Source organism: Ambystoma mexicanum, chromosome 3q (genome assembly GCF_040938575.1).
Source record: "Ambystoma mexicanum isolate Mex_15411 chromosome 3q, UKY_AmexF1_1, whole genome shotgun sequence".
Taxonomy (NCBI): domain Eukaryota; kingdom Metazoa; phylum Chordata; class Amphibia; order Caudata; family Ambystomatidae; genus Ambystoma; species Ambystoma mexicanum.
In genome coordinates this window covers 303,038,786-303,058,635 of record NC_090926.1, presented here as the reverse complement: position 1 = coordinate 303,058,635, position 19,850 = coordinate 303,038,786, and the positions used below count along the sequence as shown (strand labels likewise).

The 19,850-nt window shown below is 47.7% G+C and overlaps 1 protein-coding gene across 3 annotated transcripts in view; it reads right to left on the bottom strand.

Moving 5' to 3' along the window:
• KMT2D (lysine methyltransferase 2D) overlaps nt 1-19,850 on the bottom strand; it is a 2,224,302-nt gene that overhangs the window by 1,263,040 nt on the left and 941,412 nt on the right. For all 3 annotated transcript variants that reach the window (XM_069653836.1, XM_069653837.1, XM_069653838.1), the window contains one exon: nt 2,641-2,725. In XM_069653836.1, coding sequence (XP_069509937.1) covers nt 2,641-2,725 — 85 coding nt within the window. The remainder of the gene's footprint in view (nt 1-2,640; nt 2,726-19,850) is intronic.

Here is a 19,850-nt window from a genome sequence, read left to right as displayed (position 1 = left end):
GCAGATTTCGCTGCTCCTGAGCCTCAGTCGTGGGGACAAGAGGGAGGACTTCGGGGGACTCCTGCACTGCACGGGGACTGGTCACAAAGCCGGCTAATTGGCAAATCTTTGATTCCGGTTGCTGTTCTTCAAGCACACAATCTGGTGTTCTCTCTGGTTAATCCTAACCAGCTCCGAGAATGGTATCCAAGTGGCTTACAAGTTGATTGGTCCTACCAACTCAAAGGAAGTCGTCATCCTTGAAGGGCTTCTCTGTCGAGGGGAAGTTGGCGATTCAGACCTGCAGCAGGGCTCCACCGGGCAAACCAATGGTCCAGTAGATGCAGCAGCCGTCTTCTTCCAGCTCATCTTCGGTTCTTTCGTTCCAGTGGTCGACTCTGCTTTCCAGTCCAATAGACTTGCCTTTTTAACAGTTTTCGCCCATTCATTCCAGCGTAGCTCTTTCCGGACAGTCAGCCAGCCAATCACGCCAGAGGGCATTTGGGTCTCCTAGGAGACTAAGCACATGGAGTTGCGGGCACCTCCCTCATTTCCTGCCCACCCCAGACACTCGGGCGCCAGAGGCGGTCTTCAGTCCTGAAGCCCGCCAAAGTCACAGAAACTCAGAGACAAACTCTAGAAGGACCTTTCCAAAATGAAATAGTGAAAAAAGAAGACCGTGACCTGTTTAACTAAAGGGGGCTTCGGCGACATCTTGAAAAACATGGCTCCCGAGATTTTTAGCTACCAGTGTTGGCAGTCGGGGAAAAATCATGGTAGTTTGTTGTAAAACCACTGCCACCAGCCATTTCGATAGGAAAGGCTAGCATACGACTGCTACATGAGTTTCTAGGCATAGGGGAGACTAGGTAACCCCTCCAGCACTCTATTGTAAGATAGTGTGTGCTGGGTCTAGGAATTTAAAAAGACTAGTAAAGTCAATTTAACTTTACATTCTCTGGGAAACAGTTTATCCCAGAGAAAGAACTTAACCCTTGGGACAGCCTAGAAAGGCTTCCCTGTGTTACTGCACTGATGGTGCTGTGTAACACATGAAAATATGGAGTGGTCTAAAACTCCATAACCAAAAAGAAATAAACACAGAAAACAAACACAATTAAAAAGTTCAAAGCTCCAAAGTTTAGCAAAAGAGCTGGAGGGCTCTAAGGTAGAGGGAAATAGCACATTTATGAGAATTTTCCCTAACACTCGGCAGGTGCCATCGAGGAGCTCGGCATACCCATTAGCGCTTTGGACCGTCCCAATGAATCCATCGAGGGGGTACTGGGAGTTGTGTGCTTGCCTTTATGAGCAGTGGGTGCGCCCCTGTCGTCGGGATGTACATCCCCCATAGCAGAACTATCGTCCTGCCTCTCAGGAGGATGGACGGTTTGGAGCGTGATCGCTCTGATGAAAGGTCAACGGCATCCGTATCGGAGCCATGTCCGTCACTTAACTCCTCGTCACTCTCGGCGCCTGTGGAGGCGGGGGAGCTACCCTCGGCCTGCATCATGGAGTAGGCCGCCCACCATTTAACTTGACGATCCTTGAGCGTCTTAGGACACAAGAGCTGACCAGACCGACAGGATGCCTCGTGGTGACCTCGACAGAGACACTTATTGCACCTACCGGTGCGTGTCCTTCCAGGGGTACTTGCCTTTACAAGAAGGGCAAAATTTAAAGGGTGTCCTGTCCATAGCTCAGGTTTATGGCAACAGCAAAACCAGAGGGGCAAAGAGAGGGGAGAAGGAAATACATTCTTGAAAGAAATGGAGAACCCCCGGATCCCACTTGCCTACGGTATAGGCTGGCCAGAAGGCACAGCCACGCGGTCGACAACATCGACCCCAGCACCAGCCGTTGAAGTCTGTGGTTGTCTTACACAGTCTTCGGCGGTGCAGAGAAGTAGTCGTTGGACAAGGGGACAAATATATAAACAACCAGAGGTCAACCTAAGGCGACCAGCTAGCTTGGTGGAAAAAACAATCTGAGACCTCGACGTTGAAGGGATTTTGGGTACACGTCATTTTAGAGATAGTAATACAGGCACGCCGATGTCGAAGTCCCCTTTCGATCCTCAAAGACAATATGCAATACTCCGCGGTTACCACTAGATGTCGGACTATATGCACAGCATGTGATTCTAAGCAGATTCACAAGCCTCAGAAATGACTTTTATAATGGACTGTCCAAGCTGAAATATTGTGTGTTCTGTGTTGACTCATTGAGGGCCCCAGACCATGCTCACCCTCTGACTAAGCCTTGACCTTTCTCCGCACTACCTTGCTTGGGTTTAGGCTAAACGCTCAGGGCACCCTGTTCAACATAACTAGGGTGGCCTCCTAAAATCTGTCTTAAAAACACCTTACTGCTGCACACTCACTAGATAATCCTGCTAAATGCATAATAAATTTGGCTTTACTATGACGACTTGCCTGGAATCAAGTAGGTTTATAAATAACTGACTGCCTCATACCAAATGTCCTACAGAGGCAGACATTTCTTTACTTTATCCCCAACTCACACTCTTCCTGCTACCTCAAAACACTAAGTGTCTCATTGGAGCCCTATATTCTAAAAATATACCCAAACCAAACTGAGTGGTTCCATTAGTCATCTACCCCCACGATTGTCTGCCAAGAAGCCACAGGTGGCACTTACGTGTTATCCTGAATTTGCGGCTGGGAAGCAACAGGATAGGTTTCTCCATGAGTTGTAGATGAAAGAGATCTCAGAGGGGCAGAGCCTGCACAAGAGAAAATAAAAACGGTACATAAGACAAACACCTCTGATGATTTAAATATTTGAGAGACAGACAGGCCGTATTAATATGGATTTTCAGGGCCACCATACTGGAGTAACAATGTATTTAACACTTGGGTCTACCCAAACTATCAAGGCAATACTAACTGAGCAGGAAGACAGGAGCTACGGTGGTGCTGTAGTTGAGGTTAACCTAACACAAACCACTCAAAAATGGAGTACAAAATACAATTTTATTAGGGCTTTAAAACTAAAGTGATGTATACCCCTAATTCACACCATAACCATGTATACATAGACAACTGGTGATCTTAAAGAGATACCTATACTTTACAGAGTAGCAAAAGGTCAACGCAATTCAAACCGGGCAGTAAAGTTTAGAAAAACAGTGCAAATGCAATCAAAACACATACTCTGCCATATCATTCTAAGGCCATATAACAAACAGTCCTTTAAAAGGCAAGTAAGCCTAGGGCTTCTCCAAAAAATCTAAGTCACAGTAAGTGCCTGTGTGGGGAGTTGGAATTTTACGAAATCAGAACAAGTCTTGGCAAATCCAACATGTGAGTAATTGGTCCAGGGGAAATGCAGGATTCAAGGCAGGTAAAAGCAGTTTATCCGACACTCTTCAAATACCCACCACACTAGTGGTTACCCTGTGGGTAATCCTTGGCTAGAAGGGCATCAATCATGATAAGGTTAGGGAATGGACATTATGGCCATACAATCCAAGCTGTTGGAGGAGGGGAGGCATGGGTAGAAACTGGTAAGCAAGATTCCACCCTGAATGCAGATGTTCTTGAGGGATCAACCCTAGTAGATCCAGTGGGTCTTGTGTAACCTGTGGAGCAAGTGACCGCGTGAAGAGGAACCCCAAATATAAGGGTAAGACCTTGGGGGTCAGTTAAAGTGGATTTCTAAACTCTGGCCTGGTGGACAGATGTTTAGGTCACCCTTTTTATAGTCAACAGGGGATACTTCTGAAAGTTCAGCCAAACCAATCAAGGTAGCATGGAGAGTGGTCAATGTTTAGTCGCATGAGAAAGTGAGTGTGGTGAGGGTTCCATAATGAGTCCAATCAATGAACAATCCAGGATTACACTAAGAAAAGAAAGTATAGAAATATTATAACATTTATTGGGCAAAGAACACTATGAAAAATGTTTTTAAACAGCCGTCACACAACACTAAATATATAACATGTATACAGTCACAATTTGACAGTGCCAAATAATCAATTCACCCCCACAATACCTGAAAGTATTGCAAAAATGAGAAAAGTTATAAAACGAATTAAAAGTTTAAGGTGGAGATACGGGTATAGGTAGGTACCATTTCAACTTACCCCCATACTGTGTTTTTACATCCGATTTGGCAGGTCAGAGGGTTGCAAGAGGTAGGTTTTCCCGCCACTGGTTCCGGTCAAAGAAGCCCAGGAGCAGCAGGTGGAAGAAGCGTGTCCATGCCCTGTGTGTAACCTCATTTCATGGTAAAATGCAGCAGGCACTGGTTTAGGACTCTTCAGGATCCTCCACTAGATGCAGGAAAGCCGGTTTCAGGGATGGTAACTGATGCACGTTGACAGTAGGCGTCACAGATGGTGCGGTCAAAGAACGCCCATCTCTGGACCCTTGAATGCTGGGATGCTAGAATTTCACGAGAGTGCTACTTGCTGCAAAAGATGAAGCTCCCTGAAGTTCCAAGCCGAAACACGCAACAGTGATGCTTCTACCACAGTATACCAAATTGGAGTTGGCCAGTCCACCGAGAATGGTTGTTCCCACCACTCCAGAGAGATTCGAATCATCAACAAAAGGTGTTCTAAGATCAGGAGACAGACAGGGCTTCACCAGGACTGCAGCAAACGCTTGTCACAAGGCCTTTTCCATCGATCCACAGGTCTCCTTGAAGTCTTAACGGTTATGGAGCATACTTGCTCCTCATCAAATCTCTGGGGAATGGCTACAGGACACCTCTTATGAAAAATCTAAGATGAGCACAAAAACTCAACCCAGCCAATGGAAGATCTGCCCATCACAAACACCCCCCATCATTAGTCCAAACGAGGACCACTGTTGGTGAAACTCCTGCATACACTCCAAAAATACTGACACCAGTTTGTGGCTTGGGAGCAGCAGACCAGCACACTTCCTGGATTTGCACTTGCATGGCCTGCACTAGCCCGTGAAAAGCACTGCTGTCCCGGGAAAATGTATGACCATAAAATGATTTTCCTGAACTGAGGGCAGGAAGAAGGCTAAAAGACAAAATGTACAAAGAAAATGCTAACGCCGCCACAGTTAGCAGCCAAAGATGGTAAGCACGAATGAGCCAACTAAAAATACAATACAAATAGTGAAAAAGTAACGGCTGCCACCAGCTCGTTTTTAGGCACATATGAAAGTAATCAAGAAATCATCTGATTGGAGTAGAGGGAGAAAGAACAAGTTACTTACCTGAAACTGTTCTCAAGCATGGTTCTGGCATGGATTCACATGCTCATGAATATTCCATGTCGTCAGGCTGGGAATCCTCGGTAAAAGAAAAAACAGTTTCAGTTTCGTTTCTAAACCGTCTTTCTCCTATATACCAATCACTGAGCTCTGGGTCTTTCTGGCCCCAGCCAATGACTGCCCTCTACCTAAGCTTCTACTCTGGCAGCCATCTTCAGACTTGGTAGCACGTAAAGTGTCAGTAGGGCTAAGAAAAGAACCGCAAATTGGCAGCAGGGAGGGTTCACATGTGAAACCATGCCAGACCCATGCTGGAGAACAACAGTTACAGCTAAGTAACTTGTTCCTACTGCAGCATGCGGTCTGGCATGGATTCACATGCTCATGAATAAAGAATACATAGCAGTACACACATGCACAACCACAGGAGGGGGCAAGGCTTAACAGAAGCAATCTCTTACCGGCTCATGTTATAGCGAACAGGATGGGCAGCAATGCTTAGCTGACTCTGAACTCCTCCCTGGAATCCCCGTTGACGCAGTATAATTTCGTGAAGGTGTGCGTCGACCTCCACATAGCCCTGCAGATGTCCAGCAGGGGCACACCAGACAGAGCACCATAGTAGCAGCGAACGCTCTGGTACAATGGGCACTAGGATGGCCAGGCCGCGGTCGGTTTGCCAACCGGTGCCAGTGAGTGATACAGCCATAGAGCCACCTGGAAATGGAAGCCAAGGTTCACAGGACCAAAGTTCACAAAAAGCAGAGAAGTTTTCCAGAAACACTTTGTGCAAGCCACATCCAGGGAGTGCAAAGTCCTTTAAGACGGCGACAAAGACATCAGAAAAAAAAAAAAAAACAGGTAATACCAAGGGTTCGTTGAGGTGAAATTCCGACTGAACCTTGGGCATGAAGGGGGGGGTGCATCCACAGCACCACCCTCGTCTCGTGAAAGGTCAAGTAAGGCGGCTTGCATGACAGGGCCTGGATCTCACCTAGTCCTCTAGCAGAGGTGATGGCCACGAGGAAAGCAGGCTTCCCTGACAGAAACCTGAGCAGAGCTGGATACATAGGTTGACAATGGAGTCCCCATGAGCCTAGTCAGCATCACATTGAGCTCCCACGCCAGGGCTGGAGCCTTCACGGTCGGGAATGAGCTGAACAGTCCCTTGATAAACTCCTTAACCAGGTGGTGCTACCACAGTTAAGACTGTCCCGGAGATCTGGTGTTGCGGGAGAATCTGTCTGTAGTCTGCCAGAAGATCATAGCCACCGAACTAAAGCTGTAGGAACCAGACCTTCAGGTTCAGCAAACCCGGGTCGTGGTGCAGAATTGCGCCTCCTTCCCTGGCGAGAAGATCACGACCACCGGCAGCTTGACTGGAAGGGACGCCAACATGCTGAGAAGGTCCAAGTACCAGATCTGCCTCGGCCACGCTGGTGCAACGAGAATCATCCTGCACCGGTACCTTCTGAGTTGATTGATGACTCGAAGTAACGGCAGCGGAGGGAACGCATATAGAAACGAGCCTTCCCGGCTGGGGGAACCTGCTGATGAACCTCCGGCACTTTATGTTCATCGCTGTCGCAAACAGATGGATCTGGGGACTGCCACATTTGAGGAAAAGGTTGTCCACTTGATCCTGCCAAAGCTCCCACTCATAGCAAGAGCGCAGCTCCCTGCTGAGAGTCCGCGATTGTGTTCTTTACTCACGCCAAGTGAAATGGAATGAGGAACATACCCTGGGCGATGGCCATAAATCCTGAGCCTCCTTGGAGCACTGGTGTCCCCCAAACCACCCCTCCCCCCCACTTCCTGATGAGCCCAAAACACCACCCGTAGTTCCAGGGTGTTGATGTGTAGCCTCTACTCTTCCCGCAGCCACAGGCTTCTGGCATGAAGATGTCCGACAGTGACAACAGGCAGGTCACTTGTCAGGTCCGGATCCCAGAAATAGTGCGTCCTGCGAAGGAGGCAAGCAGGCCTTTGCATAGTTCAGAGAACCCCAGCTCCATCAGCAGGAGGACAGTTTTCGCTGTGTGGGCGATGTCGATGTCGCTTGATCCAGCCCGGATGAGCCAGTCATCCAGGTAAGGTACACGTGGATCCCTTGCAGTCGTAGATGGGCTACCACTGCAGCCATGCACTTGGTGCAAACTCTGGGCGCAGACTTCAGTCCAAAGGGCAGAGCCTTGAACTGGTAATGCTTCCCTTGAACGACAAAGCACAGAAACCTGCAGTGTCCTTTGTGGATGGGGACCTGGAAGTACGCGTCCTCCAGATCCAACAACGACAGGTAGTTTCCCTTCTCCAGCCGGCCGAACACATGTTGCAGCATGACCATCCTGAACTTCTGGGACTTTATGTACTTGAGTCGTCTTAGGTCGAGGATGGGCCTCCATCCCCCGGTCGTCTTGCGTTTGAAGAAGGTCCTTGAGTGAGCTCCGGAGCCGCTTTAGAACCAGCTCTATGGCCCCTTTCTTTAACATGGCCCGTACCTCAAGCAACAGCTGAGCGATGTGTTTTTCCTGCCGGACCACTGGTGGCATTTGAAGACACTGTTGGAACTCCAGTGTGTGTCCGTGGGCGAGAGCGTCCAGCACCCAACGGTTGGTGGAGATGGGCTTCCACACGCTGAAGTTCGCCAGCCGGCCTCCCACCGGGGTGCGCAGGTGGGTCCCGACATCCTGGCCGGTTCAATCTTGTTTGGAGATAGACGGGCCGCCTTGTGGTCCCTGATGACAACGGCATCCGCCACCGAAGAACTTGGAGCAACCCTGTTGGCTTCCTAGGTCAAGGAGGAGGAGGGCTGGCGGTAAGAGGAGGAGGAGCCCCGGCCGAAACCCTTCGAAGACAGGCTAGACTTCACTCCAGAGGAACGAAAGGATGGTCGTTGTTGAAGAGTATTCGGGGAACGTGCGGTCTCAATCTTGATGGCTCAGAGGGATTCATCCGCAGCCTTCCCAAACAGGTTGTCCCCGTCAAAGGGCATGTCCAAAACCCTTGTCTGGACCTCCTGCCTAAAGTTGGTAGCCATGAGTCAGCCACAACGGCTAATACAGACGCCATTTGCCATCTGGCAGAAACATGCGTCCGCAATGTCCAGGGCGACCGTGATGGCCAAAACCTCTACCAGCTTGTCATCGGGGAGTAGGTCCAGGAGCAGCGCCAGCTTAAACCACAGCTCTGGTCATATCTGGCCATGATCGTGAGGGCTTTGGCAGCCTTGACAGTCGTCATCGTCAGTAAATAACCTTTCTACCCATGGAATCCAATTTCTTCCCCTCGTTGTCCAGAGGGGTGGAAGACGACGAAAACACCGAACTCGCCGATTTCTTCCTGGCGGCGCCCAAGACAACCGAGTATGGCAACGGTTGAGACCACAAGCACTTGGGTGCAGAGTCTGGCACCCTGTACTTTTTCTCCAGCTGATGTCTCTTCGCTGGGGCTGTCGAGGGGTTCATCAGAGCCAGACCTTCCTCCCAAAAATCGTCCAGGAGTGGGACGGAAAGGATGGTCTTCCTCTTCGCCTCCCGGCGCCTATTAGGATTATCCTAATTGTTGCTGATCACACCACCAGATATCCTGATGCCAACCCACATCCAATCATCACTGACACGTCCTTCATGAAGTGTTGCTGGAAGCTTCTTGAGCTTTCCTTTTTATTTTACCCGTGTTAACATGTGTTAACCATGGTAGGGGGGGGGGGCGGGGGCACCCTTTTATCCATCCTGTATTTTAGTTTGTCAGATCAGCACACATCACCTTATGTTGAGTGCGGAGGGGAAACATTGTCTCCCTTTACTCACTGTTCCAGTAACAAGTTCATCTGACAGGCTGGTGACAGTGTGCACGTTTACAATACTTTTTCTTGACTTTTGTCGGAGGCTGCCTTCGCAGCTGCGGTAAGTGACACAGGGGTCACCATTTGCCTAAAATGGAGGCTGTACATTTGTAACCTCTGTTCATTGTTAGGACGGATTTTCTATACTCTGACCTAGGGGACAGATGTATAGAAGGCCAACCTATAGTGTGACAGGGACACCTCTGGGAGCTGAAGTCAAACCGGTTCAAGATAGCAGTGACGAGAGGTCTGAGGCTAAGTCTCAAGGGGTGGTGCGCTTGTAAATCGCCCACAATGAGTACACACAACGGAAGTCACAAATTACACTTCAACAATATGTATAAAAAGACAGTTATTTGTTTATGGCCAAACACTATGAAAAAAATGACTACTAACAGGTAGAAGTATCTCACAACACTAAAAATAGAATACATTTATAGTAACTAGAATAGAGCACAAGATTGAGCACTACAGGTCCACAGAGAATTAGGCCGAGCTTCACAAGTCCTTCCCTAAATTGTCTGGGGCCTCATTCCCAATAGTTTAGGAAAAGGTCTGACAATATCTGTAACGCTGAAAGAAGAAAAAAAAAAAGAAAAAAAAAAGCCTAAGAACCACTGTAACTCACCCTCCATATTCCAATTCTTAACAGGACTTGGCAGGGCGTTTACCGCCCTCAGCACTTAATTTGCAGGGGGTGCAGGTTCGAGCAGATCTCTGGTTGGTGTCTTTAGCTGGTGCAAGGACTCTCAGTGGAAGAATGTAGCAAAACCTGCTGCGGGTCCCATCTCAGGACTGGCGTTGGGGAGAATCTGTTCTAGGACTTTAGCACTATTTATTTTTATCATGGAGAGAGTGAGATTTTTCCCCACTCTCTCGTGTATTTCTTTGATTTCAACACGGTTTCTTTTGGTTTTGGAGCCGGACAATCTCCATAGGCATCTTTTTACATTGTGACACACAGCACCTTCATTTCAGTGGCACATGGAAGTCTTTCAGATTTCCCAAAGGTTTTAAATACCTTCTCTCGGTAAAACTACTGTTTCCAAGAGCAGTGAAGTGAAATTGACTTTACTTACATTTGTAACTTTCTAGACCCAGGACACTATCTTACAATAGGGTGCTTAGTATCCCCTTTGTCTAGTTTCTCATGTAACTTTTTGTTACTCTTTCTACAATAAATGGCTGGTGGCATTAGTTTACTTTATCCTACCATTGTTTGTTTCTACAGCATGCTGCAATTGCAGCTGCAGTAAAGCACCCATGGATGCCAATTTTGTCAAAATAGCCCCAGTCGTCCTTTTTCGCCATTTCTTGTTGGAAAAGTCCTTCTTGAGATTTACCATTTGTTCGTTTTGTCTTTGGCAGGATTCATTGGTGAAGCCCGCCTCCAGCATGTCTGGCACAGCAGGAAGCGAAGAAGGTTCCCAAAAACTCGCTGTGCTTAGTCTCCTTGGTTACAGGAATGCACCCAAAGGTGATTGGCTGGCTGACTGTCCTGCCGTGTGGGTGAAAGCTAGGCTGCGAATGATTGGGAGCGACTTGCATAAAAGGCAGGGTCTTTTGCTTGGAAGGCAGAGTCGACCACTGGACGAAGGAATCCAAAGAAGAACTTGAAAGAGAAGCTTGCTGCAACTCCTGGAAAGTTGGTTTGTCCGGTGAGGCTTGCTGCAGTGCTGAAGCCCCAAATTTGCCTCGACTAGAGAAGTCCTGCAAATAACTACTTCTCCCCTAGGGTTGGTGGGACCAATCGAACCCAAGACCAACTCATCTCGACATCTTCACAAAGCTGGCTGTACTTCCATTGCTGCTGCAGGAACCGATTGTCAGGGAGACGAACACCAGAATCGAGTGCATTGTTTTTAAGCCGGACCCAAGCTCCAGGACAATCCTCCAGACTCCCTCGAAGCAGGATTGACCAAGCCTGAGCCACCTCAACAGAGTGCTGGACCCCAGAAGCAAGGAAAGTCCACAAGGTGTTTAAGAACCACGGTGGTGCTATTCCCGAGAAGCTGAAACCATAAAGTGCTGCTGATCTGAAGTTTGCCCATTCCTGCTGCTGACATTCAAACCCTAGTGCAGGTGTCCCAAGGCGCCTTGCCATACTACAACAGGAACAGAAGCCAGCTGGAAACAATTTCTTCAGACCTAAGGTACTGTGAACTAAGGGGTACTTACCTCTTGAGACTTGCATTTACGGCCTTTTGTAGAGTTGCTTGCAGCTGTGCCTTTCACAAGCCTCTCAGCTTGTGGCCCAACAGTGATTTCTTTTTCAACAAAAACTAACATTGTGCAAGACTTTTTACTTACCTTCAAGAAGAACTTCAACTTCCCTAGAGTTTTCTCCATTGACATTGGCTGTCCAGGCTCCCTAATAGACACTTCCAACCTCCGACTGTGTTTTTATCTGTCCCTCCAAAAAGTCATACATTCTTTACTTGTATCACTGGGAAAGCGTTTATCTACATTGCGGGGTTCAAAAGTGCTAACCTGTTGGAGAAACTGGTTAACCATTGTTTTCCTCCTTCTAACCTTTTTTCCCTTTTTGACACCAAACTCATTATTGCTCTAAATGTACCACTGATATATCAATGCCCATAGTGTCCTAGTTATTGAAGTCACCGGAGGGTGTAGGAAGTGTCTGTGTACCATCCCAAAAGGGTATCTACTGATTTATTGAAACAGTGTGTATTTGGAAGTATATTTAAGTGTTACATATTTGTTCCCTTCTAAAGACGGCTTATTCAACTGACTGTTAAATAAATAATTATTTAATCAAGAAACCTTGCGTCTCAGTGTTATTTGGATACTTGTCACTGCGAAACTCCATGTTACAACCATACAGCTCACATTGACCCCTACTGAGCTAAGCCTGGCTGCTCACTCTAACAACTTGTGAAGTAGACTTATAACAAAGGTTGGGTTCCTATTGCCAAGAGGGCAAGGCTGGTGCAGTTTCTCATAGGGTACTGCATACGAACTTGCCTAACAACTGGACTCCGGTGAGCAGTTTTGGACAGTGGTCACCGCAGCACAGCGACACAAAGGGACTTGCTTGTTGCGGTCAGACTTTCTCTCCTATCTTGGTTCCCCTTGAGGCTAGTACTCTGAAAATTTGATGTAGGTCAAGCTGAGGCTCCCCAAGTTCCAGGCCTCAACTCGAAACAGTGACGTCTGCAGCACGGTAGCTCAAACTCAGAGCTGTTCAGCCCCAGGGCAGTCCTGGGGCACGTCCGAAGGCGATTCTTCGTAGGTTGTCGAGCAGATGTTAGGAATGAATGTTCCCTACAATCCAAGGGTCACAGCTCACTTGCAGGACCGCTGAAGGTTGACAGGAAGACATGGCTCTTCCAGGACAGCAGTAGAAGTTGGTAACCAGGACTACTTCAGACGGGTCACTGTTCTCACGGGTCTCAAAGCTGGGCAGGAGTATTGGCTCCTTCAGGTTTCTCCAGGATCTCTCTAGAGTGGATGCAGGGGTCCTCTTCCTATCCCAAAAAGCAGTTAAGAGCAGAAACTCCCACTAGACAATAGTAGAACTAGCCCCACACACTCCAGCAGTGATCCAATCAAGAGCACTGGCGGGAACACTCATGCATATCACTGGGACACACTGAAAGCAGTTTGTGGATTGGGAGCGGACAGTCCCAGCCCACATCCTGCCAGCAAACACACAGTCCTCCAGTAGCCCACAAAAGCCTCTGCTTTCCCGAGCACTGGAAGTCCATACAAGGATTTTCCTGACCTCACAAACCAGGACCTAGAGTAACCAAAAATCCTCTGAGTGTTAGTCTAGGGCCAAAAGTGTACCCCATTGTACTGCATTCTATGATGCATTTTACAATGATAAAAAGTTAACACAAGTGATAGCAAGTTACTAAAATAAGTAACAAACTAACTAGACTAAGGGAAACAAGGTTTCCCAGTACTGACAGTCTGAAGGACATGTCAGTTTCGCCATAACAGATGAGCAAAAGACAGTGTAGTGAAGCTTAAAACTCCACTACACTGTAAAAAGGACAGGTAAGGATTGAAAATAAAACAGCAAAAAAGTCTGCAGGTCCATAAAAATGGAAGGAAAGGTGCAGCAAAGAGAAATCTTTCCTAACTTTCATGATGACTTGTTCTTACTCGACCCTTCACGTGCCTAGGTAGGGTAGGTCTTGTTAAGTCTTATCTTTGGTGGTCTTCCCTTATAAAGCCAGCTAAGGCTCTCTGAGTCCCTGAAAGGACAGGAAGTGGGGGAGTTTATGTTATGTTGAGTTATACTGTGCACTGCTACCACCCAGGGGCGGTTTCCAGGCACTCAGTGACCAAAACTCCCCAGGTCATTGTCATGCAGTCCTGGAACAACCCCACCCCCGCGTGCCCCCCCCCCCCACCTCCCCAAGTGGGAATGAATGCATCGCTGGGGATTGATGGACTCAGACAGTTTTCCAGCCTAAAAGATAAGTGCCCTGGGGCAGAAACTCAGTCGACTGGAACTGAAGATCAGAAGGATATGAAAGACTATGTCCGCAGCCACTTCCTGCTGCTGTCCCGACAACTTCAGAAAGACTGGGAAGTCCCGAAGCGGATGGCTTCCTCTCTTGGACTGATGGGCCTAACCAGTCCCAAGACAAACTGCATTTTGTGCCCTTCCTGGAAGAGCTGCAACCTCCACAGCCTGCAATTCACCAATGCCCAAGGTCGTGGGCCCTTTTACAAGAACATGGTGGAGGACAATCCATTCAAAGCATGGTTTTGCCTCCTGGAACTCAAGCGATTGGATCTGGCTCCTGAAAGTCCCCTAAGCCAAGACGAGGACCGAGAACTGGAGCAAAGACTACCGCATGGCAACCGTCCGTCAAACATGCCTTGAAAAAGAAGTCAACAAGCCAGTGTTGTCAAGATCCTCTGCTGGACGTCCAACTACTTGAGTGCAACCATCAGATCCATTGCAAGTACTTATCTTCAGTCGTCAAGACCAAGAAGTCCAAACCCGGGTCTTTTGTCACCTCTCCTTGGGGACCGTCCTGCTGCACAAGCTTCTTCACTGATAAGGTACTGCTCAGCTCCTACTTACCTGGGGTCTGCTTTGCACAACTCCGTGTGTGCTCTGTGCATGGTTGAACGTTTTATAGGCTCAGCCCACAGCCAGCAATCCTTAAAGCAACAGTGCCGGATACAAACTTTAATAAATCCGCTGGAAGAAAGCACGTCGCTGCAGCTCCTCTCGAGACAAAATAACAAATGGTCTGACGCAGACTGACTCTGCGCACGACTCCGAGCAAGCACAACAAGTCAACAACAGAGTACAAGAGTAGTTCCACAACAAGAGGTAGGTTATCTTACACTATACAGTAGCTTTAGGTGGAAGAAAAAGGGCAGCAGATGACTTCAGTTCTTGTGCAGCTCTGCAGATCCTGTTGTTCCTTGGCCTCAGTCGTGGGGACAATAGGGAGGACATCTAGTAACTCCTGCACTGCAATGGGACAGTCACCGACCGCAACCGGCAATCTTCAAACAAGTGGCACTTCAGTGTTTCAGCTCCTCCTGTCTACCGAAAAAAGCGACACCGCAGATCCTGGCTGTCGAGATAGGCTTTCCAGCACTCTGTTGAGGTGGCTCAGGCTCGGTCAGTCCTGCTTCCTGTGAGTCCGGAGGATCTTCCTGGAGCTCTTGGCCAGCTTAAAAGCAACGCACACAATCTGGTGTTCCTCTCCCTGGCTATTCGGTTCCAGCAGCAAATGCAGTGGAATTTTAACCAGCTTCGAGAGGATGTCCAGGTGACTTACCTTGGAGTTGATTGGTCCCACCAACTCAAAAAGGGAGAAGTTGTCCTTGCAGAGGCTTCTCTGTCGATACAAATTTGGAGTTTCAGCACAGCAGCAGGGCTTCACCGAGCAAACCAGCACAGCAGCAGGCGTCTTCAAGTTCTTCTTCGGATTCCTTTGTCCAGTGGTTGACTCGGTCTTCCAAGCCAAAAAGCCTCACCTTTTATGCAGGGTTCTCCCATTCATTCCAGCCCGGCTGTCAGTCATCCAGCAAGGTGGCTGTCCTTGCCGGACAGCTAGTCGGCCAATCACCTAAGAGTGTATTCCTGTCTCCTAGAAAACCAAGCACAGGGAGTTTCGGGCACCTCCCTCGCTTCATGCTACCACCAGACACCCTGGAGACAGAGGCGGGCTTCACTCGTGAATCCCACCAAAGACAAAATGAACAGAGGGACCAAACCTGGTTTGGCACTCAGAGTAAATCTCAAAAAGGGTCTTTACACAAAGACCTGGCGAAAAAAGAAGACTGGGGACATTTTGACAAAAATGGCACCACTGGGTGCTTTACTGCAGCTGCGAACGCAGCCCGCAGTAAATGCACACCACGGTAGTTAAAAGTAAACCACTACCACCAGCCATTCATCGAGGAAAGGGTAACATAAAATTGTTATATGAGAAGCTAGACAAAGGGAATACTAAGTAACCCTTCAGCACCAAGTTACAAGTGTAAACAAAGTCAATTTCACTTCACTGCTCTTGGAAACAGTAGTTAATCCAAGAGAAAGTATTTACACTGTGTCACTGCACTGAAGGGGCTGTGGCACAATGTAAAAGATGCCGCCTATGGAGTTTGCAGACTCTACAACCAAAAGAAACACAAGAGTTCAAAATCACATTCAAAATACAGGAGTGGGGAAAAAAGGGTCTCTCTCTCTAGGCAATACATGTAAGCCAGAGTCCAGCAAAAGAGCCGAGGGTCTCTAAAAGGAATTAGCACATTTCTGAGAATACTCCCCAACACCAGAGATAGAACCTGCGTTGCTCCGAGTCGTCTTACTTCCAAGGTGAGTGTGTTGCCCCTGATCTATCCTCCTGAGCTGTCAAGTACCTCGGCACCATTGACCTAATGCAGGGTTGGCAAATATCCTTGACAGAAAATGGCAAGAAGGCTGCATTTTCAGCACCCAAGGGTCTTTACCAGTTCAGGAAAATGCCCTATGGTTTGACAAATGCAACTGCCACTTTTCAAAGGCTGGTCAACCATGTTCTGAATGGGTTGGATTCATTCTGCATTACATATCTGGAAGATATAGCAGTCTTCAGACCCAGTTGGGAGGAACATGCAAGACACCTGGAAATGGTGTTACAGGGTCTTCAGCAGGCCCATCTGCCCATAAAAGGTAACAAGTGGCAGATTGGTCAGGGTCACTGACCTACCGTGGCCATGAGGTCGGTGAGGGCAAGATTCAGCCTCTTCCCAGCAAAGTACATGCTGTACAGGACAATGAAGCTTCCACAACCCAAACCCAGGTGAAAGCTTTTCTAGACCTCACTGGGTACTACAGAAACCTTATGGCAGACTATGGAACCATAGCTGGCCCTCCGACTGCCCTCAAATCTTAAGAAATTGTTAGGGAGAATTCTCTGATAAGGCTAATTTCCCAAACCTAGTGAGTCCCCCGCAGCTTTGATGGATTTTTTGGGGTTTGTTTTTTTCTCCTGCTAAGAGTGAGACTCTTTTACTCCCACTCTTAGGCATGATTTGAGGTATGTCCTTGACTTGTTATGTGCTTATGGGCTATGGAGTTTCTTTTTTACTCCATAGGGTATCATCTGTTTTTCTGTATGTGTGGTACACAGCACCCTCAGTGCAGTACCACAGGGGTGTCACAGTGACCCCCAAACAGACTCCATACCCTGGGACTGAGTACTGTCTCCCAGGGCATGTAAAGTCACCATTGGCTTTACTAGTCCTAAATTGTGAACAGAACCAGTACAAACCATCATATTGTGGAAGTACTGGTAAGGGGTAATTAGATTGCCCCTGGGTCTGTTTTCGAGGGGGCACTGTCCCGTCCCCCCTCTTCGAGTTTCTGGCTGGTGGCAGTGGTTACCACGCGAAATGTTCCTCCGGAATATTCTCTATGGGATTTTCCCATTGATTTTAAACGCACCACTTTTTGGTGCAATGTTAAAGATACTGCCGGTTTATTTAATATTAAATCCCCGGTTGGGTCTTTTTGCCAGAACTCTATTCTAAAATGGCGTTTGTGTCCGTCTCTGTAACTCTGACCAAGGTCAAGCCCTTTGTTCCACTATTTTGGCGGGCTTCTCCACATAAGCCCTCCAAATGGTGCCACTCTGGGTTCCACAGGAAGGGTGGAGGGGGGAATTGGCACCCTGGTCTGCGTTTCCTTAGCAACCCAAGCCACACTCTACTCTGATTGGCCCAGTGGTGAGCCGCCCGGCTCACCACTTAGCATGTGTGATTGACAGCTATGCTGATGAATGGGGGTTTTTCTGCATAAAAGCAGGGCCTTTGGGACTGGAACTTCAGAAGTCGCCACAGGACCTAAGAATCCGAAGAGGGGAGAAGCTGAGCCACCTGCAACCGACGACACCACCGGTGAAGCCCTGCTGCAACAAACTCACCACTTTTCCAACAACAAGAGAAGATCTTCTGCTGGAGAGTTTTCTCCCTTTGAGCTGGTAGGACCAACCAGTTCGCCCTTTTTCGCTTCCAAAGACGTCACTTGGTCGAATCACCCGTGCCAAGCACCCGGGCGGCCGGATAGACAAGCTCACCACTTTTGACCGCGAATAAAAGGACTGCATCTTTTAATCTGGAACTATGTGGCTGGTTTCATCCCTGTGCATTGCAACGACTCCACGTTTCCTCCTCGACGAGATCTTCTCTTCTCCTGGTCGGAACCACGAACCTCAACCACTGCCAGGAACAACTGCCCCCGCTGGAGCTTCCTTTCTCGTTAAGGTACTGTGTCCTGCCTGGCCTCCCTTTCTACAGATTGCTAGAGGTGACCCTTAAATCCTTGGCTTCTAAACTGGGTTGGCTCCAGGCCTTCTAACTATATCTTTTGACTCACCCCAACCTCTTTTGAACACTCTGCAAAGACTTTCAGTGCACTTTAAACCGCGTGATCCTGGGCACATTTCGCTTGGCTCCATTTAAAGTGGGCCTGGCCTATGAACTTTGGCTCTACAGTATAACCTGCCTTTCTCCCCTTGCTCTAAACTCTTAAGTGTTGGGAACTGTTTTATTGTATGCTCTGCCTTTTCTCTCCCTTTTTAACCTAAACTATTGGAGTGCCATCTAGGTTAAGCGCTCACTTCTGTCTTAACAAATAGTTGTGCTTTAACCCTGACTTGTCTGATAGTTATCAAGGGAGGTGTATACACTTACCTGACTCTGTTTTAGATTACTTTTCATTGAGAGTGCTAGTGTATTGCCTAAAGTGTGTTTTAAATAAATAATTATATACTTTTTATACAAAGCTCTGGTCAGTGTTTGTTTGCTCTACTGTGTCTTGACCCTATTGTGTATACTCTGCATACAGCCCTACGCTTCTTGAGAGAAGTCTGACTGCTCAGCCACAGCTACCAAGTAAATCTGGGTGGTGCAGACTGCTACCAATTGGGTTTACTGCTGCTCCTGTAGTCTTAATCGTTTTGCAGTGTTCCCCAAGGGAATTGCACAGGATTCTGCCTGACAGAAATCTGAGAAAGTTTCTTGGTCTGAGGAGTGCGAGAAGGATTTCCATGACCTGAAGGATTCCCTTTGGCAGGCCCCTGTTCTCAGGCCACCCAATTACCAGAGACATTTTAGAGTGCCGAGAGATGCCTCTGACACCAGGATAGGTCCTGTGCTTTCACAGTTAGATGATTAACATACCATATGTTATTAGCCGCCAGCTTAGTGACACAACTCAGGAAGGAGACTGTGGAAAAGGAATGCTTTTTTCCAAAGTGTGTAGCCTTCGGATGCTGCGAATCTACCTGTGTGGGACTCAATTCACTGTGCAAACTGACTGTAAGCCCTTCCAATGGCTAATGAACATGAAGGGAGAGAACCCTAAGTTGCTCAGGTGGTCCATAAGCCTTCAAGGCTTTGACTTGTATATTGAGCATAGGCCAGATAACCAAGTGCAGAATGTATAATCGACCGGAAGAGGAGAACCCATTTGGGGGTGGGTTAGATTTCCCCCCCCCCCCCAACCCACTGTCCCTAGTATTGGGGAGGTGGTGGATGGGAGTATTGGGAACGATCTCTTTTTAGGCAACTTTCCTTTGATAGTCTATGGAATGCCAAACAATTAGCTTTATTCCCCTGGTCTTTAGCTCATTTGTCATGGGGAAACTTATCAGTACTTCATACTATCAGTACTGGGAAACTAGGTTTCCCTTTTGTCTTTATACTTTTTAACAATTTGGGTAACTTTTTAACAGTGCACACAGAATCTTACAATGCAGTGCAGTGGGTATACTTTTGTATCACCCTAGACATTTCAAAAATAAAGGCAATGGGACTGGGTTAATAATTATTCACATCTAGAGACACTCACAAATTTTAAATATGTATCTAATATTGTACACGCCCATCTGCAGACAAAGATATTTGAGGCAATGTCTTTTCCCGGCAATACAAGCATTCCGCCTCAAACTGCGAAAGAACCAACAGCCATTACTAATTTCTTTGGGAGTCGGAACTAAGATCTCTGAAGCGGAAAGGACATGTAGGGTATGTAATGTAACTGAGGCACTAGAAACCCCTAGACATGCCCCTACCCAATGTATAAAGCTAGGTACTGTCTATATGACAATATTGGGTGGGTTGGTCCACGATTACGTATCAATAAAACAGGACTTCTGGAATTATTGCATGAACTCTAATTCAGAAAGAGTTCGTATCGCACTGTTTCGTGTTTGGGGTATGGTGGAAAAGGGTTTAGCGGAAGTGAACATGGTAAGGCAGGCATAGATTGTACCGTTAACGATAAGGGTGCTTATATTTAATTATTTATTATGATAGGCTTAGGA